Source organism: Ctenopharyngodon idella, chromosome 17 (genome assembly GCF_019924925.1).
Source record: "Ctenopharyngodon idella isolate HZGC_01 chromosome 17, HZGC01, whole genome shotgun sequence".
Lineage (NCBI taxonomy): Eukaryota > Metazoa > Chordata > Actinopteri > Cypriniformes > Xenocyprididae > Ctenopharyngodon > Ctenopharyngodon idella.
The window spans coordinates 26,383,866-26,411,236 of record NC_067236.1 but is presented as its reverse complement, the minus strand read 5'-3'; the positions used below and the strand labels follow the sequence as shown (position 1 = coordinate 26,411,236).

At 36.5% G+C, this 27,371-nt stretch overlaps 1 protein-coding gene across 2 annotated transcripts in view; it reads right to left on the bottom strand.

Moving 5' to 3' along the window:
* adck1 (aarF domain containing kinase 1) overlaps positions 1-27,371 on the bottom strand; it is a 168,691-nt gene that overhangs the window by 62,077 nt on the left and 79,243 nt on the right. For both annotated transcript variants that reach the window (XM_051867793.1, XM_051867794.1), the window contains exons 5-7: positions 18,157-18,315; positions 17,640-17,798; positions 14,094-14,210 (exon numbers count right to left, since the gene is read on the bottom strand). In XM_051867793.1, the coding sequence (XP_051723753.1) occupies positions 14,094-14,210; positions 17,640-17,798; positions 18,157-18,315 (435 nt within the window). The remainder of the gene's footprint in view (positions 1-14,093; positions 14,211-17,639; positions 17,799-18,156; positions 18,316-27,371) is intronic.

The following is a 27,371-nucleotide window of genomic DNA, read 5'->3' as shown; positions in this document are numbered from 1 at the left end:
TAACAGTTTCTTAAGGACAAAAAAAAAAAAAAAAAAATCAATCTCAGCTAATGCTGTAAACTACATACAGGGAGCTCTTTCTTGCACATTACTTTAATATTAAAGGGTAAAATTAACAAAAGAGCCTAAACTATTAAATTCAGTTGCTATTTATTTTTAGATATAATAATTAATAATAAAAAAAGTACATTGCACATAAGGCAGGTTTTGCATTAACTTCTAAATCTAATTCTGAAATTATTTTTCTATTTTTGAAATATGATCATTTACACAGTTACTGTCATAACTTGTTTTCATGACAAATTTATTGAAACATATATTAAATAATTAAGACATTACTAACAGCTAAAGTAAATATTTAATGAATATATAAGCAAATATAGTGCATATATTTAGTGAAATGCTCCCCTCTAGAATTCATTTCTCTAGTGAACTAACATCCTGTGGACACTAAATGACTTGCCTGAGGTGAATGTAATGCTACGTGAGATATTATTTTATTGATGTCTTTCTGTGGTTGAAACACGGTTGAGAGATTACACGTAAACATATCTATGCATAGATCGTCTGTTCTTCATCTTCTGCGCTTTTTCCTGTTGTGGCGGTTAGCAAACAGCGTTGCATAACTTCGTGCAATGGATTGGAAACGCCTGTGACTGACTGTATTCGTCGTCTGACCATATGCACCGAACCGTGACGGTTCGGGACAAATACATGTACTGTTACACCCCTAATGTTAAAGGATTAGTTTACTTTCATATAAAATTTTCCTGATAATTTACTCACCCCCATGTCATCCAAGATGTTCATGTCTTTCTTTCGTCAGTCGAAAAGAAATTAAGGTTTTTGATGAAAACATTCCAGGATTATTCTCTTTATAATGGACTTCAATGGCCTCCAAACAGTTGAAGGTCAAAATGATAGTTTCAGTGCAGCTTCAAAGGGCTTTAAACAATACCAGACGAGGAATAATTTGAATAGGGAAGGCGTAGGACATACAGCGTAAGCTTTTTGAAGAATACGAAAGTACGGTTTTTGGCAGAAGCACTTGGAAGGCGATCATTTGTTTATATAAAGCATATACATTTACATTTTTTTCGAAAATGACAGATTGTTTCGCTAGATAAGACCCTTGTTCCTCGTCTGGTATCGTTTAAAGCCCTTTGAAGCTGCACTGAAACTGTAATTTTGACCTTCAACCGTTTGGAGGCCATTGAAGTCCATTATAAGGAGAATAATTCTGGAATGTTTTCATCAAAAACCTTAATTTCTTTTCGACTGAAGAAAGAAAGACATGGACATCTTGGATGACATGGGGGTGAGTATATTATCAGGAAAATTTTATATGAAAGTGAACTAATCCCATCTTCAAAAACATTATTTTTGTATTACATTTAATAATGAACTCAGACAAGCTCAAGCCATCAGTTTTTTTTTTGTTTTGTTTTTTATTGGAATTTGTGCAAATTGTGACATCTTCAAATCTTTTCATGGTTCTTGATGATGTGGTAGCCAATATATGCAGCCTTACTAGGACACAGCCCTCCGATTGAGAAGCACCCCAATAAACACTGAATACTATAGTTACACCCTCTTAGGCCATGTGTCTATCAAAGCGTTTTTAGCCAGCTGAAAACACCAGTGCTCTTCTGAAAACACCTTGCTGTGGGCGGCTGAGAGCGCTTTGGCAGCGCAGCTTTTTTCAGTTGAGACGCTATATGTGCTATGATACGGAATATTCATAGAAGTGTTACTAGTATCCAATTTCGCAAATAGTTTGTTTCTGAATATAAAAATGGTGACACAATGTAACATAATTGCTCTGGCACTAATTTTGGATGAAGAGATGTGCTTGTTGTTGTCTTTTGTTATCATTGTACAAGCAGAATATGATGGTTGGTCAGTGTGGTATTTGTCCCGCCCCTCCTCCACTGTGATTGGACTACTGGGTAAAAAGTGACAGTGATGAGCACTGAGTTTTACCTCAAGTTGAACATTCTCCAGCTTTCGGCGACCAGAAAAAAATGCAGATCTCTCAGCGCTCAGCGTGAAACAGATGTTTAGCGCCTCATCATGCTGTTGCCGTTTTAAAAAACGCAGTGCTCCCATTGAAAACAACAGGATAAATACGCTAGCCATGGGGAAAAAAAAAAAAAAAAAAAGCTAATGGGTTTTTATTTACAAATACAGGCAAAACCTCTGTTTTAACAGACACGAGTTAGTACATGATGACAGAATTTTATCTTTTGGTTTTGGTCCATCCAAATTAATTAATAATAAATAGATAATAAATATAGTAGAATTTATTTATTATTCATTAGAATTTTTTTTTTTTATTTAAATAAATATAATTATTTATTATTCATTTCAATAAATAAATGCATACATTTTTAATTGAAATAAAAGTTTATTGAAATGTATTTAATAATAAATATTAACAGGAATAAATAATGGGAAACTAGACTCAAAACCGAACTGATAAAACTGGGCATTGCCAAATTCTTAGGCTAATGATATGCCTTGTAATACTCACAAATACACTACACACACAAATATTAGGAAAAATAGTGTAACCTTACTCATTTAGGCCTATTAGTAGTATAACTGAATAAAGATATCTAACTTACATTTCTCTTGATTTTTCTTTGATATCATTTTTTTTGTGCTGAGCTTGTTGCAACGCATTCTGGGATTACCTTCACTCAAGCTAATTTACAATGTCTTTACACTTTGCTGGATCTGGATAGTAAAGAAAATAATAAAATGTTCCGACATTCCGTGCACGTTGGCTGAACACAGAGAGAAAAGTCCATTCCAGCCATCATCAATCTTTTGATTACTTACACGCCAGCTCCCACACAGAAGCTCGCAGATGCCAGAGCCAGTTAATAATTCTATCCATTTTCAGAGGTAGACTCCATCATTTATTATGTTCTGTATCTATCTCATCAGCTGTCTAATAACTCTCATCATCATTGGCTAATGCCACAGCCAGTATTCGGCCCTGATAAAGCGCTTGGCTACACTGTTTGCTTTATTTACTTTTGTGAGCATTGTAAAGGCTGACCGGCGGCTAATGAGTACTGCAGGGGGAACGCTCGAGGTTACGGAGGGCAGGATCGTCCGTGATGCTGGCTAATACAGCGTTGACTTTAATCATTAGCACTTATTCTGGTCGCATCTGGAGGAACATATTGCATGCTGTGATTATATAAATGTACTCTCAAACTCTGCGAGAGAAAAAGACCTAGAGAAAACAGAATGTACAGATTCACAGATTAGTCTCAGTGTACTGTATATTATTGTGTGTCAACTGTCAGGTACTCAAAGTGTGTCACATGAAAAGAGCGCAAAACTGTAGCCTCTGTCTGATATTATGAACCTGTGACCTCTATATGCAAGAGAGAAACAAAGTGAGAGAGGAAGGCAAAGGGCGATGGGGCATTTACGGCATGATTGAAAGATTGAGGGGAAGTGAGGGTGTCCAGGGAGAAGAGCTGACTGATCTTGACCTCTTTACGGTAAGTTAAAGAGGCTACAGCACTAACTTACCACATGTCAAGCCACATGTCATTTTCTATAATTTTCAGATAGTGTTCCATAATGACATAATTGCATGCTAGGATTGGAGACGATCTAGCTAAAACAGAAACAAACAAACAAACAAAAAACAGCCTGGCCAGGTTGGGAAACTAGTAAACTAGAAAAATACAAATTAAACCCTGCAGCTTGTGACGACACATTGATGTCCTAAGACATGAAACGATCGGTTTGTGCGAGAAACCGAACAGTATTTATATAATTTTTCACCTCTAAAACATCACTATGTCCAACTGCCTTGAGCATCCGGTTGGTGAGGTCTGAAAACGCGTTCTGATGACGCAAGTGATGTCTCGCGCTTATACTTCAATGAGTGCGAGAGATCACTTCCGTTGTCAGAGCGCGTTCAGACCTCACCAACCAGATGCGCAAGGCAGTTGGACATAGTGGTGTTTTAGAGGTGAAAAATGATATAAATACTGTTCGGTTTCTCGCACAAACCGATCGTTTCGTGTCTTAGGACAGTGTGTCGTCACAAGCCGCAGGGTTTCATTTGGATTTGTCTGTGCATGTTTTTTTGACTCTTATAGATGGAGTTACCATTGACATGCATTATACGACTGACAGACTGCAACGGTTGGGAGTTAAAAATCATCATTTGTGTTCTACTGAAGAAACAAAGTCACCTACATCTTGGATGCCCTGGGGGTAAGCAGATAAACATCAAATTTTCATTTTTGGGTGAACTATCCCTTTAAGATTGTCTTTTCTTCCATATAGTGACGTACTATATATATCCATGTGAAACAGCTTCTCGAACAAGAACAATTTTTGATGTTGTCCATCAGGTATTTATTGGATCAGTGTTAATTTTGTTGGCGAAAATGACTAAAATGATGAAAACGAACTAAAAAAACAGTTTTGAATGACAAAAACTATGACGAAAATCTATTGACATTTTCGTCAACGAATAAAAATGAGACAAAAATGTTAAGGGACATCATTTGGCATACACTTGCTGCATGCCACATAAAACGTTTAAAAAATGTAAACGTCTGGGAGAAAGAAGAGCAGAAATACGGATAAATCTGAAAAAGCATGACGATGCAAAAGAGAGCTCAATTCAGTGTGGTTTTCTGTGCGCACACAGAAAGCTGCCTCTCAGATGTCACCGCACAAGTACTGAATTAAGTTCTCTTTCATGTCTTTTCGCACTTGAACTGACAAATACACACAAAATTATGTCAAAATGTCAGTTGGCGAGTATTCATATAAATATTGCCGGTTATGTCTTAAGTGAACGTAAACAGTTGGGAGAATATCGGATGTGTATCAGGGTACTGGATCCATGAATTCGGCCTTAAAGTAACAGCAGTCTATTAAACCTGCTGCTATCCGTCATTAATGTATGAAACATCACTCATTGTTCTTAACTAAATAACATTAATGGCTTTAATAAGGTTTAATCTATTTTTAATTTATACAAATATGCATATATCATTAATAAAAAAAGACCATATTCTGGTTTCTTTATGAGAAGGGGCTTTACAACCTGAATTCCGGAAATGTTGGGTAGCAGGCATCAAATTTGAAATGAGCTCATTTAGTGAATAAAAGTGGAAAATTTCTCTGTTTAAACATTTGTTATGTTATCTATGTTCTATTGTGAATAAAATATTGGCTCATGTGATTTGAAAGTCTTTTAGTTTTCATTTTATTCAAATTTAAAAAATGTCCCAACATTTCCGGAATTCGGGTTGTATTTAATTTTAAGATAAACAAAGATGTGTTATATGTCACAGCAGTTGAATCTGTCTGTATTGCATGTTCAAACCTTAATATCATTCATATTAACGTGTTAAAGGGTTAGTTCACCCAAAAATGAAAATTCTGTCATTTATTACTCACGCTCATGCCGTTCCAGACCCGTAATCTTCAGAACGCAAATTGAGATATTTTTGTTTAAATCCAATGGCTCCGTGAGGCCTACATAGGGAGCACTGACATTTCCTCTCTCAAGATCCATAAAGGTACTAAAAACATATTTAAATCAGTTCATGTGAGAACGGTGGTTCAATATTAATATTATAAAGCGACGAGAATATTTTTGGTGCGCCAAAAAAAACAAAATAACAAATTATTTAGTGATGGCCGATTTCAAAACACTGCTTCAGGAAGCTTCGGAGCATAATGAATCAGCGTGTCGAATCCGCAGTTCAGAGCGCCAAAGTCATGTGATTTCAGCAGTTTGGCGGTTTGACACGCGATCCGAATCATGATTCGACACGCTGATTCATTACGCTCCAAATCTTCCTGAAGCAGTGTTTTGAAATTGGCCATCATTAAATAAGTCGTTATTTTGTTTTTTTTGGCGTACCAAAAATATTCTCGTCGCTTTATAATATTAATATTGAACCACTGTACTCACATGAACTGATTTAAATATGTTTTTAGTACCTTTATGGATCTTGAGAGAGGAAATGTCATTGCTCCCTATGTAGGCCTCACGGAGCCATCGGATTTAAACAAAAATATCTTAATTTGTGTTCTGAAGATCAACGAAGGTCTTACAGGTGTAAAACGACATGAGGGTGAGTAATTAATGACAGAATTTTTATTTTGGGGTGAACTAAGCCTTTAATAGATGTTTTCTCCAGGAGTTTGGAAATTTTAAAGAAATGCTTAATTGATGCATTACAATTTAACTAAACCCCTCAGATTAAATCTACTGTAGATTTAGCTGACTAAAATCTTATGATATTTAGTCAACTAAAACTAAAACAATTCAGATGACTAAAATATGACTAAAACTAAATGGCATTTCAGTCAAATAACTATGACTAAAACTAAATAAAAATTGGCTGTCAAAATTAACACTGGATTGGATCGTTGGATCAATGTGGTTTGCTATTGCTGTGATCTCATGTGAGTAACAGGCTGTCCCAACCTCACGCCAGTAAACACATCATCAGAGAAGAGAAGAGATTAAAATATCTTTGTATCAAAGATTATGAGGGCACATGAATTTAAAAAATAATGATAAGATAAATAATTTATAATAAATACTGCAATATTCCATAAAAAACATGAATTGTCTACCACACTATGATGACATTCATTACATTAAATATTAAATTTTTACTAGACATTAAACTAAGACACTAAACTAATACTGATTTTTCACTCTTTTTTACCCCCTCCAATCATCCTTTTACATTCAGTTTACCACCACACGAAACACATTTGTTGTCCTCTATATGCACATACAGCTCTGCACAGCACCACAATTTCTCATTCTAACATTTGTCAACATATGCTTTGGGAGCCACAAAATCCAATGACAGTATGAAATCTAACACTGATTGGAATTTCACACAGCTAATTTCCCAAAGGGTCTTCCCATATTTGCCAGGATTTCCAACGAACAAACTGAAATTTAATAGCGCTTATAAAATTAGCATGTGTCCAGTTTATTATTCGAATGGATTCAGTGAAAAACACATGCAAACTGACAAATAATAGAAGTATAGCATCCATATAAAGCCAACTTACAGAAACGTATGATCGAACAACATTTAAAAAAAATAAAATAATGAAAAATACTAAATGTACAAAACAGGGCTGTTGAATGCTCGATTGTTGGTTGACAAACATTCTAAGGTAAACACACAGCTAAAGTACTTCTAAGCAGCTCTTGACTGCATTACAGTTCCATATTATTTCATTTATTTCAAAGTTCCTTAAAGCCTACAAAACCAAAAGAGCCAGCATCCATAAAAACACTGAGCAAGCAAATAAATCTAACAAACAGGATAAAAATGAAACATTATTTCCATATTTTCCACAGAAAATTAAGTTTTATCTATGGAAAGCATGCTCCTACTCTCTCTCCCATACAAAGACACACACATACAGTACAGACACACAACTCACACACACACGGAAACATACATGTGCACAGAAACTTTTTGTCAGTGCTGCCCCGCGACTTTATCAGTAAAATAATTTAGATTCTGAAAAGCTACATGACATTTCTAAGTAACAAGGTATAGTAACATCACTATTTTGAAGCAGTTAAACTTACAGGTACTCAACTCAACTTTTATTTGTAAAGCACTTTCAAAACCATAAAAATGGACCAAAGTGCTGTCCATAAATAGTAGATAATTATAAAATTAATACAAACATAAAATAACAACCAAACATAACTCCAAGAAAATCATGCCATCAGTCACTCACAGTTGACCTAATCAAACTCCGAAAGCTTGATAAAATAAGTAGGTCTTCAAGTTCTTTTTAAAAATGTCCATGCTTGACGAGGATTTTATAGATAATGGAAGCACATTCCAGAGTGCAGGAGCCGCAACAGAAAAAGCACGGTCTCCACTATGCCTCAATCGAGACCGTGGGACGGTTAAGAGCATACTCTGAGAGGAACGCAGATGACGTTGAGACTGGTAGGGAATTAACAGGTCTTTTAAATACTTAGGAGCCTGGTCATGCAATGCTTTACAGACAAACAGTAACACCTTGTATCGTATAGTGGTACACACTATTGGTAGAGACGCTGCTGCCAAACATTGTTAAGAGACATATAGACTCAGGTAATTCTTAATCTCTCTCTCTCTCTCTCTCTCTCTCTCTCTCTTTGTAATAACTGCATTAGTCCACTCTGCATTGTGGCCACATTACCAAGGGTGGGCGTTATTATTTTATATATATATATATATATATATATACACATACACACACACATACACACACACACACACACACACACACACACACACATATACACACGCAATATAACAGATATAAAATTATACATTATATATAATGCAGACATTTTCAGTAACACATATTTATATTTGTTATATAAACTATTTTAAAATATAAATATACATTATAACTAATAAATATAATTATGCACATGTAAATTAATGTTTAAATATTAAATAATATAGAAATAAAATTATAGAACGACAAAAACAATTTATAACTCAACAAATTTCTTTTTCTAAAATGTTTTGCTTAAAAGTGTAATATTTCTTTAAAAATAAATAACACTTGGTTTAATATTTTGTTGTTTAAATGATATATTTGAGTGTCTTAAAGGCCCACTGAAGTGCTTTGAAATGCACAACATTATTCAATGTGTTGACGTAATTTCCACTGAAACTGGAAGACAAGGCGGGACATATTGAACAGCTCCTCCCCTTTTTAAAAAAAAAAAATAGCCAATATCGTTTTATTTATATCACCACTCAGCCAGAGCCGCTGAGCTCGGTAAAGCCGCAGTTTTCTCCTAATATCCTCCATTATCGCTTTAAAATATATCATTCTGTGCAGAATTCAGATGGGTCCGATACATTTTCTGGTCTGCACCAACTTGCGCATATGATCCACTCTTTGCTATCGTATCTCTGGACCGGAGCAGACTGTGCGCGCTGCGGCGGTTCATGTGACACTAACGTGAAACCAGACTTCATTTACCACAATGAAAAGCATATTTACACTGTTTGAATGGTTCTCTATCCCCTATATAGTGCACTATGTGCCATTCACCATGTAGAAAATAGTAAATGTGTGAACAAGTGACTGATTTTAGCCGCAGCTTCAGCGTCTATTTATAATGTAGGGGGGCGGAATGCTTTAGATTCTAGAGAGCATTTCATTGGCCTGAAAATATGATGAGAAGCTGAAGAGTGATGTCATCAAAGTCATTGATCCATATTGGTGGAAGTGAATGCTTATATCTTCTAAATACGAATTTTCTTATTGTTTTGAGCACACTAACTTATAGATAACAGTAAGGCTAACATATTCATACTAAACACCAAAAAACTTCAATTTTGATTTCATGGTGACTTTAAGTGCCTTTTTTGGGTCTACTCCATATACATAGATATTTTCAAATATATTTCTGCTCTGTTTCCTTGAGTTTAAAGCACTCAGATTGCTTTTCACGCAAAAGCGTGACTGTGGGTGCAGTTTAAGGCACCAAAAATATGCTCTCCGTAGTCTTCAGGTCCCGCTGCTCAGATGCCCTTCCAGAGAGCAGACTCATTTCCTCTCGCAGCCTCCAGCTCTGTTTCCCACCGGCTCTGCTAACCCCCCACCGCTCTGCAATTTCAAAATAAAGTGTCTTTTTAAGCAAGCAGGCTGTACTGCCTTTTCAACCTGTTCCAATGGAGAGCGTCTCTTTAGCAAAGCCCCATTGAGCGGCCACGTGGCACACTTGCTAATACCACGATCGCTTTCATTCCCCCGAGCCTCTAAACCCCTCTTAAAAGCGCTCAGACGCACCCGCAAGCAGACGCGCACACTCACGCACGCCGCCACATTAAAACGGGAGAGGGAAAATATAAGCGGAAGCGTTCGCTAAATTGCTCCACTCCAAATGAGTCTGATGAACCGAGCCCTTTGATTGCATTTTCAAGCTCTGCATAAAATTTGAACGCCGTTTTCTTTTAAAACGCGTCCTCATTTGCCACACTGTACCAGGGAACATCAGTTAATCAGTGCCGCCCATAACCCAGTCTGCTATCTGCAAAGAAAAAGAAAAAGGGAAAACGGCTTGGCAGAAGAAATCCAAGCAGTGGTTGTGTGTGACACCGCGTAAAGGAAAATAAATGTTATGTGCACTCGTGTGTACGTGCGAGTGCGAGCGAGAGGGGGGTGTGATAAATGCTTGATGTGCCATCCACTCGCCGACCGTTCCCTCCTCCGTCTTTCAAAGGTGTGCGGTGCCCTTTAAGCATGGCTCGGTGGCTTATGAGACTGGTTTCAGGCTGTGTTTACCCGTCTGTCAGGCTCACTGACGCCTGGGTGTACAACGATAAGGAAAGGTTGCCGTTTAAAGCCTCAGCGAGCTTTGCAAAACAAACTGGCAGCAAATGTGCATATTAATTCAGACAGACAAAACAGGTCGGAGGAAATATAATGACAGAGTGACACAAACAAAGCAGGTGCTAAAATGATCCCATTTAGTCATTTAACAAAAGCCGGCGCTGGCTTTCAGCGGCTGCAGTCTTTTTCTCGCTCTGCGTTTCTAAACATCTCTTCATCTATCCCATTACCGCTTTCCATATTTCCCTCTCGATGCATGAAATCTGGGAATATGATGAAGGAAGCTGCTTGTGAAATAACTAAAATATTGAACAGAACAAGATGTGATATTTGGGTGAACATGATGGAGCATCGATGTTTACAGAAAATGTTTTGAGGAGACTAGAGTTTGGTGGCAAAATGGTATATAGTGTAAGAGTGACTACCACTAGGACTACTTATGTTATTTTTACATGATAGTGAAGACGACAAGTGTCCCAAACAAGTCAAGAACAGTTATTAAAGGGAGTTTCCCTAAAAATGAAAAGGCTGTCATCATTCACTTACCCTCACATCATTACAAACCTGTAAGACTTTCTTTCTTCTGTGGAACATTAAGATATTTTGAAGAATATTGTGGTCCAAACAACATTGAACTCTACGGACTTTCATCATATGACCCTGGACCACAAAACCAGTCATATATATAAAGAAAAATTTATCATTTTGATCCATACAGTATATTTGTAGCAATAGCCAACAATACATTGTATGGGTCAAAATTATAAATTTTTCTTTTATGCCAAAAATCATTAGGATATCAAGTAAAGTTCATGTTCCATGAAGATATTTTGTAAATTTCCTACTGTAAATATATCAAAAATGCATTTTTGTGAGTAAATATGCATTGCTAAGGACTTTATTTGGACAACTTTAAAGGTGATTTTCTCAATATTTAGATTTTTTTGCACCCTCAGATTCCAGATTTTCAAATAGTTGTATCTCGGCCAAATATTGTTCTAACCTAAAAAAACCATACATCAATGGAAAGCTTATTCATTCAGCTTTCAGATGATGTATAAATCTCAATTTCAAAAAATGGACCCTTATGACTGGTCTAGTGTCACATACTATATTCTATGACGGCTTAAATAAGTGTTGCGTATATACTATGACACTTTGCATGTACAATAAAAAGCCAATAAAATAAATAAATAAATAAAAAAAATTCAAAAGTGATAACGAGCAAAGACAAAGTTTAACAGGACTCTGACAATGATTCTTCAGTTTGACAATGCCTAAATAGAAGAGTCTCTTGTTTTTCCATCAACAAAACCTGCGCATTTAAGATATTTAAGACTTTTTATGACCCTAATAATAAGAAAAGACAATCAATTGATATGTAGTATATTTGATATATACTAGATCATATAAAAAAAGGGCATTGACACGTTATTTAATATATAAACATGGTAACACTTTAGTTTAGGTCACTCTAAAAAATAGCTGTAAAAAAACACATTTACACAGTAACAGTAATATACCGTAAAAACAATGCATTCTGAGTAATTTGTCGTTTTCAAAAAAATAGCATATAGGTTACTTTCTTGAAAAATGACAAATAATAGTACCCAGAATGCATTGTTTTATGGTATATTACTGTTTCAATGGAAACGGTATTTTACTGTGTAAATTTGTTTCTTTTTTTACAGCTATTTTTTAGAGTGTAGTTGCTTATTAGTATGCATATTATTAGGATATTGGCTTGTAAAGCACATATTAATGCCTTATTCTGGATGACCATATCCTACATCCCTTAAAGGGTTAGTTCACCAAAAAATGAAAATAATGTCATTTATTACTCACCCTTATGTCGTTGTACACCCGTAAGACCTTCAGAACACAAATTAAGATATTGTTGATGAAATCCGATGGCTCAGTGAGGCCTCCATTGCCAGCAATGTTACTGCACCTCTCAAGATCCATAAAGGTACTAAAAACATATTTGAAACAGTTCATGTGACTTCAGTGGTTCTATCTTAATATTATAAAGCGATAAGAATACTTTTTGTGCACCAAAAAAACAGAATAACGAATTCTCAACAATATCTATATGGGCCGATTTCAAAACACTGCTGCATGAAGCTTCTGAGCTTTATGAATCTTTTGTTTCGAATTAGTGATTTGGATCTCCTATCAAACCGCTAAACTGCTGACATCACGCGACTTTGGCGCTCCGATTCACTGATTCAATTCGTAAAGCTCTGAAGCAGTGTTTTGTAATCGGCCCACATAGATATTGTTGAATAGTCGTTATTTAGTTTTTTTGGCCCACAAAAGTATTCTTGTCGCTTTATAATATTAAGATAGAACCACTGAACTCACATGAACTGTTTCAAATACGTTTTTAGTACCTTTATGGATCTTGAGAGGTGCAGTAACATTGCTGGCAATAGAGGCATTGCTGAGCCATCGGATTTCATCAACAATATCTTATATCTGTGTTCCGAAGATGAACGACGGTCTTACAGGTGTAGAACGACATGAGGGTCAGTAATAAATGACATTGTTTTCATTTTTGGGTGAACTAACCCTTTAATCCTACCCAATACCTAAACTTCCTAACTATTAATAAGCAGTAATTGAGTTTATTGAGGCAAAAGTCGTAGTTAACAGTTAGTTAATAGTGAGAATTGGAACCTAAATTAAAATGTGACCATAAATATTTTTTTGGCTGAATTTTCAGCACTAATTTGTGATTTGCACAGACATTGTGATATATATTGTGATATATATATATAACTTTTTTAAACCATTACATAAGATTTTTGTCAAAATGCCCACCCCTAGATGAGAGCATTGCAAACTTTGTGATTTGCATGTTAAGGAGTGAAGTTCACTCATCTGCTTTTTATGCATCAATTATTTTATAAAAACTACAGCAAACTGACAAAGTGATAACTCTACCCTATTCAACCATCATTAAATAACAAGAAAATGATAATGCAGTGGCAATGGTGACGTAAAATATCCCCGTGCGAACAGACACTGGCCTGTCGATCAATAGTCCATTAGCATCCGTTTCTCTGTTATCCTCCGGGCCTCACAAGAGTCGCCTCCCTCAGTTTATTCGTCTCTCTGTCATCCCCTGGCCTCGCATAACTAAAGATTAGCTCACTCTGTAGGGCCTCCATTCTAACCGAAGCCATTGTGTGCAACCGCATTCACCCTGAGACACGAGTCACCTTAACGAAAGTGCAAAATTAAAAAGGCGCTCGATCTCGTGGCGAGTCCTTGTGCTGACAAAAGCGGCGGAGTAGAATAAATTGCAGCCGCGACGGAAAAACAGTCTGTGATATAAATATGAAAAAGAGCCTGATTTAATTTAGTGCTCATCTGCTAAGGGCTAGAAAAATGAAATGAAATTTGAGAGGCATAATTCATCAAACCAAGCAGCCTCCATTTCAGCAGTGTCAGAGCCTCTCGTAGCAGGGCAAAGAGAAAAGTCTTCAAAGCTTCCAGAACCCGCAGCATCAAACGTCGCAGGAAACGTGACTGCTTCATTAGCATTCCAGAGCACTTTTCCATGCTCAAATTAACATCGGCGTAGTGAAATTACTGATTAAGCGATCTTGAGTTGGCGGAGTTGTGACAAGTGCCGTTTGTTGGGCTGCAGTTTCTGAGGAACGGATGCTTTGTTTTAGAGTTAAGGGCGTCTCTCTTACCTCATTGACATTGATGCCGTACTTCCTCATGTATTCTCGGTCATTGACCTGACCGCCCTCCGCAAAGTCCATGGTTAGAATGCGCTTGGTGGAAAGATCCCAGTGAATCTTTGGGATCTGTAGGAAAACAAAACAAACACCAAATTCTCAGCAGTTTTTGCAGGAAGCTGTGCCACGTTTTACTTTATTTGTTCTAAGCAAGAAGATGCTTTGCAGTTCGAATAAATAATGAAAAAAAAAAAAAAAAATCCTATTAAACAAGTCTTATTTTGGAATCTGGAAAACTTTGTTTTTGGAATTTCCTTGTACCAACTGGGATAAAGTTTAATATTCAAAGTAGTGAAATTATTTTGTTATGTGGTTCCTGGGGTGCTCTAATACTTCCCTACTATATAGTATGCAAAAAACAGTAAGCCAAAAGAGTAGTATGTTCAAATACAAAGTATTCAAAAAACAGTAGGTGAAAAGTCCCCGGATGACCTAGCACTTCCACCAAGATAATGAAGTGCGCGTTTGATGGACACTTTACTATCCCATGAGGCCGCGGGAGAGAATTTATGAATGGCAGTGAAGCGATGCAACTGATGCTGGTAGGTCATGTGACAGTAACAACATGGCGGATGTAGTACATCCAAATTTCATTCATACTATATAGAACATACTTTTTTAATGGTCATGAAGTAAATTCAAATTCAGATGTAGCACCTACTCAGACAATAAGCGATTTCGGACGTAGCGTAAGTGTTTTTTAGAGCATTGCTATGCACTAGTTGCAAGGGTGTTTTGAGTGGTTTTAAAGGGTTAGGTAATCCAAAAATGAAATTTGTGTCATTAATTACTCACCCTCATGTCGTTCCAAACCCGTAAGACCTTCGTTCATCTTCAGAACACAAATTAAGATATTTTTGATGAAATACGAGTTTTTTTTTATTTTTTATCCCCCATAAAAAGCAACATAATTACCACATTCAAGACCCAGAAAAGTAGTAAAGACATCATTAAAATAGTCCACGTGACTACAGTAGTTCAACCTTAATGTTATGAAGAGATAAGAATACTTTTTGTGTCCAAAAACAAAACAAAACGTTAGTCTCATTAACTATTTTAACAATGTTTTTACTACTTTTCAGGACCTTGAATGTGGTAATTACGTTGCTTTCTATGGGGGATAAAAAAAAAAAAACCTCTCGGATTTCATCAAAAACATCTTAATTTGTGTTCCGAAGATGAAGGTGTAACAGATGTGGAACAACATGAGGGTGAGTAATTAATTAATCATTTTTGAGTGAACTAACCCTTTAAGGCCAATTCACACTGTTCCTGGTGTCTGTCGGTACAGACACTTCATTGGGTTCTGTTGAATCAGTGCGTTATCTCTGTTGATGTTTGTTGACGTTGGTTGGTGCTTGTTTTCACCAGCTGAACATGTTTGTTGGGTCGTGGAATGTCTGAGACTGTAATCTAGTGATTGTCTGCTTGGTCGGCATCTGTTGGTACAGTGTGTATTGGCCTTCAGAGTGTTGCTATGCGACTGATAAGGAGTTTTTTAAGCATCACTATGCAGTTGTTAGGATGTTTTGAGTGGATTTAGAGTATTTGCTTTGTAATTATATTATTATGAACCAAAATCTAATACAGTCAAACCAAAATTTTTTCAGACACCTTGAACATTTCATTCATTAATACAGTTTATTCACTATAGTTTAAAAAAATGGTAATAAAATTTGACAAGATCTCAGAGTTAAACTATGTCAGAAAAAAATAATCTTAATTATGTCAGATAACACTTAAGCAAAACATGGTCAGGTCAAAGTGTCTGAATAATTTTTGGTTCCAAATTTTTTATTAATTTTACTCATAGTCCACTGTATGAAGAATTTTTGGGTGTAATGTGTCACAGTTTATTTTGCTATCCTCACTTACATAAATTACCTACAGTTTCCTGCACCCACTAGTAAAAAATATATATATAAAAAAATCAAAAATCTCTGAATAATTTTTGGTTTGACTGTACATATGTTTGTTCAAATCCCTAAATCTGAGTAAGATCGAGAGTAGTAGCGATACTTGAAGTAACAAGCACTAATAATGAACTAAACAGTGGCAAACAGTTATAGACCATGCACTATGAGCGAGCAGCATAACTAGCCACACCGAAATCGTCAATTTGCACCCTGCTGTGAGTCGCTATCTGTACATCCTGACAGTAACATAGAGAAAATAGGATCCAGCAATAAGAGTCTCTGTGACGGATAATGCCAGATGCTCAAAATTAGCTATAATCTGCACATAAAGCTCAAAGCAGCAGGCTTTCTTGATGCTTCAGATGACCTTCCTCTTCCATACGACAACTTCCTGTTCCTGAACATCACTGCTTATCTGGTGCATCACTCCACCAACTCTTCTCACTAATTAAAAAACTTTCTCCACATAATGAGGAGATTTACAGATCTTTTTTTCTTTGATAATTTCCCTCTACCTGATACTAAGACCCAGCTTTTGCCACCACCTCCGACGACACTCTTTCAGCCTAGCTCCTCTCCGCTCTCTTTATCAAACCAACGTCAACGATAAAAAATCCCTCCGTTACCACCATATAAACAGAGCCATTTTTCAGCTCAGTGCCTGCCTTGTGGAACAACCACGCACTCTGAACTGCCTGTGACTCTGCCACACCGCCGCTGCTGTATAATCATGCTTGTTTTACAGGGCGAGAGGCTGATGCGGAGAGCTGGGGATTTATTCCTGACATGGCGGCTTGTGCTCCGCTGTCAAACGTTTTGACAGAGCTAATAGTGTGCATTAGAGGCACAAATCTGCGGGTATAAACCCAGGCAATTCTCATTACCCTGCAGGGCCAGCCAGGTCTCTTTGTTATTCATTAAAAATGAAAAGGGGACTTGCCTGGAAGCATTTGGCAGTTGTTATGACAGATTATTTACCTTGCAAAGTCTTTTTGTGGGGGAGAAATATGAGGGTACTCGTACACGTAGCGTCTAGCCGAGACCGTGTGAAAAAGTGCAAGTTAAGACTAGTATGGTGTTTTAGCGGGACTTGTAATGTGACTTGCTTCACTTGAAAGTTGACAAAATTTTCAGAATAAGACGCTGAAATGTCAAAAAAGTTTTTTGTTTTGTAGTGCAGGAGTCAGTTGAAATGCGACTTATTTTCCATTCGTTTTTCATGGCATTCATGCAGCCTTGAAGGGCACACTACTCTTAGAGACGTTCGAAATTAAAGTGAGCAATTGAATTCTTTCCTGAAGGCCACTGACAAAGTGTATATATATATATATATATATATATATATATATATATATATATATCACTGGTCATTTCAAGGAAGTAATTTTACCATTTATGAGCATGTTAACCTGGCTGCCAAGTCATCGTGATTTATTAACCTGAAGTCATTTAACACATTAAGATCACAGATTTTAAAAAGGCCAATTGCTGCCGTACACCCAAAGACTATCAAAAGGAAGTAATATTTACATGGTTTTGTTGTTTTTTTCCCAATGCCACATGAAGAGACACTTTCACAAACCTTCAAAAAGTTGAACTGCCTGAGCATGTCTGCTACTTTCTCAGCGTTTCGTCCCTCATTGAGGAAGTCCAGCTCCAGAGGCATGTTCTTCTTGGCCTCTTCCACCAGCCACATAAAAGCAAAGTCTGGAAACAACCAGTGGACAACCTGAAGGAGAAACTGAAGAAAGACACATACACAAATCTCTGGAAGGGATATGAAAACTTACACAACTGTAGGAGACATTAAACTGAAGCTAAACAGATCTCTAAACCAAGACTCTGAGTAAGACTTGGCCATAATAGAGTAATTATGTGTGATACAAATGAAATTGTAGGTGTATGGACAAACGGCTATTTGCAATAAAATGAATGAATAAAACTGTAGGTTGAATGATGGATTCTATTTTTTAAGCACTAATGGGAGGTGAATAGGCCCCTAGACGAATCGAGCTATACATGGGCGTGTGACAATGACAGAGCGTGTGAATTAGGCATCAGAAGCCAGGCATCGGCAGCCCTGCTCCCTCTGTAATTACCTCCATCACAACAATGTCCTTGGAGCTTTGCCGCTGGACCTTGGGATGTTGTACTTTCACTGCCACCGTCCTCCCGTCTGGAAGTACTGCTTTGTGGACCTGAGCGAGGGAGGCGGCCCCGTGAGGTTTCTCGTCAAACTGGATGAAAAGATCGCTGAGCTGAGGAGGAAATTTTGTTTAAAGGTTAGAAAACTGGAAAGAGGCAGGAACAGTATCAGAATGCCATACCGGAGCGGTACCAGAATGCCGTAGGTGTTCTGACAATGAAAAACAAGCAGGCAGTCATTTAAATGGTACTTTGATCCAAACTTAAAGTATACTCAGGGGCGAACTTATGAAATTGCACTATGTACTGTATGTTTAGCATTTTTATTTTGGAATATAAAAAACAATCAAATTATATATATATATATATATACATATACATATATATATATATATATATATATATATATATATATATATATATATATATATACACACATATATATATATATATATATATATATATATATATATACATACATACATATATACATACATATATATATATATATATATATATATATATATATATACACATACATATATATAATAAACAGAAATTATTCATAAATTATAATTAATTATATATATAATTTATAAATAAATACTGTACATACTGTAAATACTGAACTGTACATTTAGCATTTTTATTTTAGAATATAAAAAATAATCAAATAAAAAATAAATATAAAAACAGAAATTATATATATATATATATATATATATATATAGCGCATATTTCAGGCTTGTATACAAAAAAACACATCAAATTATATATATAAAAATTTAATGTAATATTTCATATAATATAATAGTAACCAATGGAAGCCTGTACCAAGAACAACTTTTTAGTTACCAGCCAAAATCCTTCACCACCCAAATCAAAAATGCAATAAAATGATTTTAATAACATGCCCAGCCTCTTTATTTCCATCTAAACTTGAACAAATCAAATGTATTAGTTCTCTTTGCAAATTTGCCCCAAAATGTGTTATACTACAAGTACATACTGTCTACAAAGAAATATGATATTCAACAAGGAACAAATCATTTAATTGCCAGTTCAGTTATAACAGCAGGGGAAATTATGTTTAGCAGAGTGTAAGCAGGGCATCTTGTGAATGTGGTTGGTGAAAAATAGCATGACTGATCAGTATGCCACTTTTTTCCTGCAATGCCAACTGCAATGAATATTCAACACAGACACAACAGGGGCAATGGAAAGGGATGCCAAGAGGAAGTGACAAATTTCTCATTGGTGTGTGCACAAGAGGAGTTAACCATAAATAAATACTCCAAAAGGAATAGCAAGCTGTTCTACTCCAAAACGACATTTTTCCAAATGCATTTCACTGCTCCTGGAAAGACAAAAAGTATGAAAGTGTGGTTAAAAAAATGAGGGATGGTGGACCTTTCAACATTGAGAGCCAAGAAATCCTAGCTTTTCATACAGTTAACGTCACCAGGCAACCTCTACACAAACGAATGAGAGTGTAGCAGATGAAGGTCAACTCAAATTCGGTTGTTCTTTTTAAAGCTTATAAGTATAGAGTCAAATACTGAAACCAATGGCTTAATCCAGTGATGTGCACACATTTAGAGTCTGCATATAGAGTGCATCTTGGGAATTGTAGGGTCCTGGTGCTCAAGCTGTAGGAGATGAAATTATACTACTGAAATACATCATTTTGTTCAATATTTGAATGAATCCTCAATGTATAGGGCCAACCCATAGTTGTATATGATGAGCTTGGCAATTTTTTTCATCCAAGATGAGGGCAGAGCCAAGAAAAATCAATAATAAATATATAAACTATACTGCTATTAAAATATACATATATCTCTGTATATATGTATAATTTTTCCCAGTTTTGTGTGCCTTTTTTTTTTTTTTTTTTTTGCTGCTCAGCAAGATGCTAACAAAGTCAACTGTGTGCACTAGTCATGTCGTGTCTCATCAGCTAAAGTAACAGCTTATGAAGCCCATCTACTGTAAAATCTGAAATTGTTTGAGCTGTATAAATGGCAAGTTAAACTGCATTAAAGATTTTGCTTGTTCATAATGTGTCTAAAACTGGCAGCTCCAATTTGGCAGCAGCCAAAAACGGAATTAAGAAAATGGAGTGAAAAGCTCTGAAATGTCTGATGACTAAGTTAGTGGATTTTATCATTGTCCAGGTTGAATTTCTGTCATTTGTGTCAGCTGAGCGGCATGGGGTCGACTTTCTCTCCAGAGAGAGAGAGGGAAAGAGAGAGAGAGGCGTGATGCCAGGGTCTGCCGTCTCAGGTGAAGGACCATTGAGAAACGGACATTTCTCACCTTGTGCATTCACCCAGAAATTTCCCCTGCAAATGGATCTGATCCAGCCTGTTGAAGCCTGCACGTCACCCAGGATAATAAGTATGAGTAACATGCAAAAGAACAAAGCATAAAGGAGCTGTGAACAGCACATACCGAGTTCTGCTTCTCTGAATAGAAAACTGATTTAGTGACACATTCATATAAAAATACATCTTCTTTGTGTCATGATTCAGATTCAGAGTTTACAACACTATAAATTAACGATATACAGAAACTTCCCCATATCTTGAACAGAAATTAGCACACTTTTAGTTGTCTTGCCTATTCTGTTTTTAAATTGTAAATTAATTGTGAAGTTAAGTATGTTTGCTTGACAAAGCCAACATACTGATCTATAATTTTGGCTTATTATTATTTTTTCGATTCTTCTGAGACTCCATATAATATTTCTATACATCTCCTGCTTTCAAGGTATGTTCACCAAGTCAGCACAGACTTTCAGAATGTTCTGACTCTGGTTCCCATATCTTTTCAAATGGATTCAACTTACAAATTTCCCATAGCAGACCTGCAATCAGGCCCAAACTCCTACAGACTTCCATTAATGGGTGAAAACCTTTAATAACTCCTATAGCTTATTCAAGCTACATCAGATATTCAGGCTGTTCTGACTTATCAAGCTGTAATGCCAAAACATGCTAGCAACACTCAGCAACATGTTAAAATATTCTAACAATGCCTAGCAACATGCTAAACATGTTAGAAACAGACTAGTGCACACCTAGCGAGCTGCAACACATGCTAGCAGCATGATAAAATATTCTAACAATACTTAGCAACATGTTAAACATGTTAGAAACAGACTAGTGCACACCTAGTAAGCTGCAAAACATGCTAGCAGCATGATAAATTTTCTAGCAATGCTTAGCAACATGCTAAACATGTTAGAAACAGACTAATGCACACCTAGCAAGCTGCAAAAATGCTAACAGCATGATAAAATATTCTAACAATGCCTAGCAACATGCTAAACATGTTAAAACAGACTAGCGCACACCTAGCAAGCTGCAAAACACGTTAGCACCATGATAAATATTCTAGCAATGCTTAGCAATATGCTAAACATGTTAGAAACAGACTAGTGCACACCTAGCAAACTGCAAAACATGCTTTTACCAACATGGTAATGAAACATGCTAGGAGCATACAAACACATGTTTGTTTGTTTTTTTTAAATGTGGATTCTTGGTGGTCTGATTAGGTAACATGGGGTGTGGGGTAGTCCAATATGTCTACATTTTCTGATTTTGACTCAGTAAAACCTTCAAACTTCAAGGTTTTGTCAAGCTAACAAATTTTCTTATCAAACTATCTATCCAGTTATAATTGCTATACACTTTACATGCACTCTTAAAAATAAAGGTTCCAAAAAGGTTAAAAGGGTAGAAAAAAACATTTTAAGTCCCCCAAAGAACCTTTTAAACATTTTAATAATCTTAAGAACTCTTTTCCACTATAAAGAACCTTTTGTCCAATGGAAAGGATCCATGGATGTTAAAGGTCCTTAATTGAACCATAGATGCCAATAAAGAACCCTTATAGGAGTGTTGCAAGTTTTGACTAAGAAAGAGACTGTCTGACCGCCATGTAAAATATGAAAACATTATTTGTTTTGTTTATTTCCTGTCAGTAGTCTGGTTTATCTAAAATAGCTGCTTCCACAATAATAGACTGGCTCATTCAAATAACTGCACACTTGGTCTGCAATTGTACAGACAGTATTGAAGAAATGTGTGGAGAATTTGTGATCAAAACATCCTGTCCATCCAACAGTAATAAACACCAATTATTTTACAGACACTCTGTAAACAAAGCAAAAAAAAAAAAAAAAAAAAAAAAAAACAGATCTCCTCATTTATATCTAGTATATTGGCTACTAAGCGCCTCAAAACATTTAAAGTCACTAACCTTGCAAACTTTATGGACTAAACCTTAGACTGTCCTTCCTCAAAAATGCTCACAGTAGCAGACCAGACCTCCGTAATGGACTTTGTTTCCCTGCAGATTGATAAAAATACGTGCCTGACTCCAAAAAGTTGCTAATCAGATAGTAAACCTGATTGGAGCTTTTTATTTTAACAAGCACTTGACACCTTTACAATTCGGCAAAGAGACTGTGGCGGTCAGTAAGTGTGCCATCTGAAACTGAGAGAACCCTTATAGGCACACATTAATTACATAATGAATTCATTATTAGCCCATTTATGAAACTTTTTAACCAGCAAAAGCTGCCACAAGTCAGTTTAAGGATGCTATGCAAGATATTTGGCCTTTACGTGAACAGAAAAACAAATCAGCCCCTTCAAAAAAACTGTTTTACAGCAACACCAACAGACTCAGCAGATGCTAGACATGGTTGGTGTCACAAGTCCAAACTCAGTGTTTTTCGTCAGAGATGGACTCATTCTGTGACGTACATAGACAACCTGTCTGATTAGGCTAATATGAACCATGGCTAGTTGCCCAGAGGAACCTTCCGGCTCTCCTGAGGCGTCTCTCCCACACATGACTAGCACTTGCCACTGCATGCATTACACAACAATATCTCTGGAAAAGCTCTCATTACACCGTAACCATGCAGATGATTTTCTTTTTTTTTTTTTTTTTTTAGTGAATGATATGACATGCAGAACATTTGACATAAAAATAGCAGATTTTTACCTATAACAAAAATGGCTGATTTCTTCCTACAGTATACATTAAATCTTGGTGTCTATATTGAGATTATCCACCTTATATATGTGTTTATATATTGTAAAATGACAAGTTTAACCATCACTCTATGATGTAAGAGCCCAGCAAGATTTTGCATCACACTTTGGGCCCCTGCTGAGTCACGTCTTTCTCATCTGTCAATCAAAGCATGGAGGGGCAGGGCTATGATAGGCTCCTCCCACCCCAGCTCCATTCTTCTCACTGTGAGACAAGAATAATGGAAGCAATTAGCTATAGAAGAGGTCAAGAAGGAATCCCTAGAGAGCTGTAGTCATTAGACTAGCCTGTCTCTTGTCATTTGCAATATGCTCACCCCACAGTACTACAACAGCCGTCGCTACAGAAGCCGCCATATCAAACTTCAATTATGCGCTAATTCCCTCTGGAGTTGCGTTTCAATACGTCCAGCAAAGCATGCAAAGCACAGGTCTGGCATTTGTACTTTCGTACCATTTTGCCTCACTGTCCTTTCTCATTTTTGTCATTTTGTTTCTGCCGGAGCGTTCACGCAAGTTGACCCAGTTTGTCCTTTCTGAAATGATCAGATAATCAGAGTTTTGTCTCTTTTTTCGTGCGAGCTTATCTAAAGCCACAGATGACTGGGAGCACAGATCAGCCAGTGCCTGCGATGGCCTGATAGCACAGTGTGACCTCTGACCTCCCGCTGAGCAGCCGGAGCCATTATTGTGCCTCACTGTAATCACAGTCAGCTGAGACTGCCGCAGAGGAGATACACAAACAGAGACGATGCCGGTGTGAGCGGCCCTCAAAACAACTAAAGCCTGCCCACTGACTGACCAATGAAGCTGTGACATTTATTTAACTGATAACAAATTTAGATGTGCAGAACTGATTAAAATAAAATAAAATAAAATAAAATAAAATAAAATAAAATAAAATAAAATAAAATAAAATAAAAGACCCATCCCCTGGTTTCACAGACAAGGCTTCAGCCTAGTCCCAGACTTAAATGCATGTTTGAGCTGTTTTAACTGAAAGCAACTTGCAGTGACATATCTTAAAATACTGCAAGGCTCTATTCCACACGCACCTGCTCCCGCCTAAAATTCACTCTGTGATCACCCGCTATCTGCATGTAGTGATTTTCTTCCCGACCTGAATTTAGATCGTTTCCAGAATCGCGCATTTAAATTTCCCCTAAAGAAAGAGAGTGATTGGGAATAACAAATATAAAATGTTGCATAGCATATACAAGATTTTTGTGTTATTTGTCTTATGATGCTGTCAACACCCTAAAAAATGTCACAAAGAATAATAGGCTAAATTAAATAGCCTACAACATGTCCCCCAAAACTATAGGCTAAGCCAAAAATACATATAAACAAAAACTGTTGGCTTACTAGCTATACTGCAAAATGAAATCTTTTTTAACATCCACGCAAGAAATCTTATCGGGTCGCGGGAATGCAGACCTCTAAACTAAGGCCTAATCTTGGCTCAACATCATAACATAACATAACATAACATAACATAACATAACATAACATAACATAACATAACATAACATAACTGTCACAATCACATTTAAGTATGCCTTAGTTGTCATGGGGCACGTTCAAGCTCAAACCGGTGCGCAACGTTTTGCTACGATTTCCGGGTTGAACGACATGTTTCCTGGAAACGGTGTGCAACGGGTTTGAGATACGTTTTCTCTTGTTTGGTGGGTCTGTCAAAAATGTAAACCCAATCAGCAGCAGCATGTATATAAACCACGCGGGATTAAAGAGACAGCTCGCACAATGAGTCCAAGTAAAGTCGTGTTCTCTTTATTCTGTACGGCAAGGGCAGTGACTGTAACATCGAGCGTATTTTGCAGTGTTAAACACGTATTTATACCGATTTCATCAGGCTCCGAAATCTCTTCAAAAAGAATACAAAGAATGGCCTTCTCAGCTGCCATAGTTGCAACTCTTGTGTCATCAGAACACGGTGTTCCGTTTAAAAAACATTTTGCAACGTTTTGTCGGGGCTGAACGCAGCCATGGACTTTCAGTTTGTTTTCCTTAGTTACATGTTTCCTTTGTCCCAGTTTCCCACCACAATCTGTCACCATGGACACTAATAACAATTATCACAGCTGTTTGTTATATGAGTTAATTATCTGTGTATTTAAGTTCCTGTCTTTCCTCGGTTCATTGTCGGGTCTCGTATATGTTGGCATCAGATGTATGTCTCCATGTGAGTTGTGTTGCTACAGCTTTTGGATTACTCTTTGGATTATTAAAGACAGTTACGCTTCATCTTCTTCTTCATCGTTTGTTATCTCCATACAAACACGTTACAATAATATAAAATAATAATTATTTTATACATAGAATTTTATAATATTATAACAGCAAGTAGAAATACATTTTTACATTTTCTGAATTAAATCTGAGTGGGGTTTGTTTAGTTTCTAGGGTGCTCTAGATCATTACTAGGTAGTTGCTTACTTGACTCCCTAGATATGGCTCAGGTCCCTTCTTCTGTGTTACTCTATGGATTTTTTTTTTTTTTTTTTAATCATTTTATTGTCCAACAGGTGAAAACTCAATCCAATCGCTTAGAAAAGTAATAGCAAATTCTCCTCAACCTAAGCAACAAAATATGCTGTTTGCATTAGCTTTAAATTTTTAGCATTTTAGCTTTTGATAAACTACTCACCAACCCCACTGAAACTAATAGCATAGCCAAAGTGATCAATCGACTACAAATGTGTGAAGCATTCAGAATTAAGCAGATTTATGCATGAATACTTCTAAAGTGTGAGCTGATCGCCATCTAAATCTTAATAATAAATATAAGGGGTTTACAAGTGTGTGTGTGTGTGTGTGTGTGTGTGTTTCAATAATATAAATACCTCATATATCTCAGATGGCTCAAAGATAACTCATTATACCAGTGGTCAGACACATACTGACAACCTGCATTGAATCAAATGAAGAGAGGCCTGGGCTTACTGCACTACTGTGTGTCTCACAGTATTTACTGTAGATAAATCCAATAGTTTTCTTTTAGAGCAAAGCCCATTAACATTTTTATAGTAAACTAAGTTTTCCATTATTCTGTCAGAGAAATTCTTTCTTTGCGGACCGCCATTATTCATCCTCCTGAGAATGGTGATCTTATCTTAATTACACAAATACAAAAACTTGTTCACCAACATAAAATGCCAACAATTCAGCATTCCTGTTTTAATGCAAGCTAAATTCATTTTCCAATCTTTGAAATGACTTTGAAATGAAAAGGATGGAATCAAACACATTATTGACGGAAGGGTGATTTGAACAAACAATAAATAAATAAATAAGTAAGTCGTCTTTACACACACACACACACGCGCACGCACGCACACACACACGCACGTTATGACTGAAGTCACCCATTTCCATTGTCATCAAGGGAATGTTTTTGTGTGTTGCGAAACATTTTTAAAAAAATCTTTTTGACCCCAACATTTTGAACAGTAGTGTACATCAAATGATCCATCATATTATGTTTCTGTAAATTCTGTTTGTCCTTATCCACAGATTCTGATAAGTCTTTTGGAAATAGGGTCTTTTCGGTCATTTTCAGTTCGATTTAAATAAAGAGGAACAATCTCAGAAAAGTCGGTGTCGGTCATTTATTTGTAAACAGTTGTCTTCATTTTTAAAAATAAATAGTACCTGCTAAATAAAATTCATATCACCACAATACAACACCCCCAATACCTTATACAGCCTAGTTCCAGAGATACATCCTCTTTCTTCAATCGTAATGGCTTTCAGACTCATGTGAATGACCTGTCCAGGAAGGAATTCACCTATTAACTCTGTGACTTTATCTTTAAGCTAACAGAGGTGATCAAGATGCACTCAAGATGAAAGTCAACTCAACTCAGGACTGAATTTGTGCTCTGGTGTACTCTCATCTCAAGAAGCAAAGGCAACATCTCACGTTTGTCACCTTCTCTTTTTCATCCTCCCCTTCTTCACAATCCACAAATAAAGAGCGACAAACCACTTAAATTCTTTCCTTGACATCGCCTGTATACTTTTGTGAAATTACAGGGGAAGGAACAAAGGCAGAGGAGCTCTCTCCCATGCTGAGC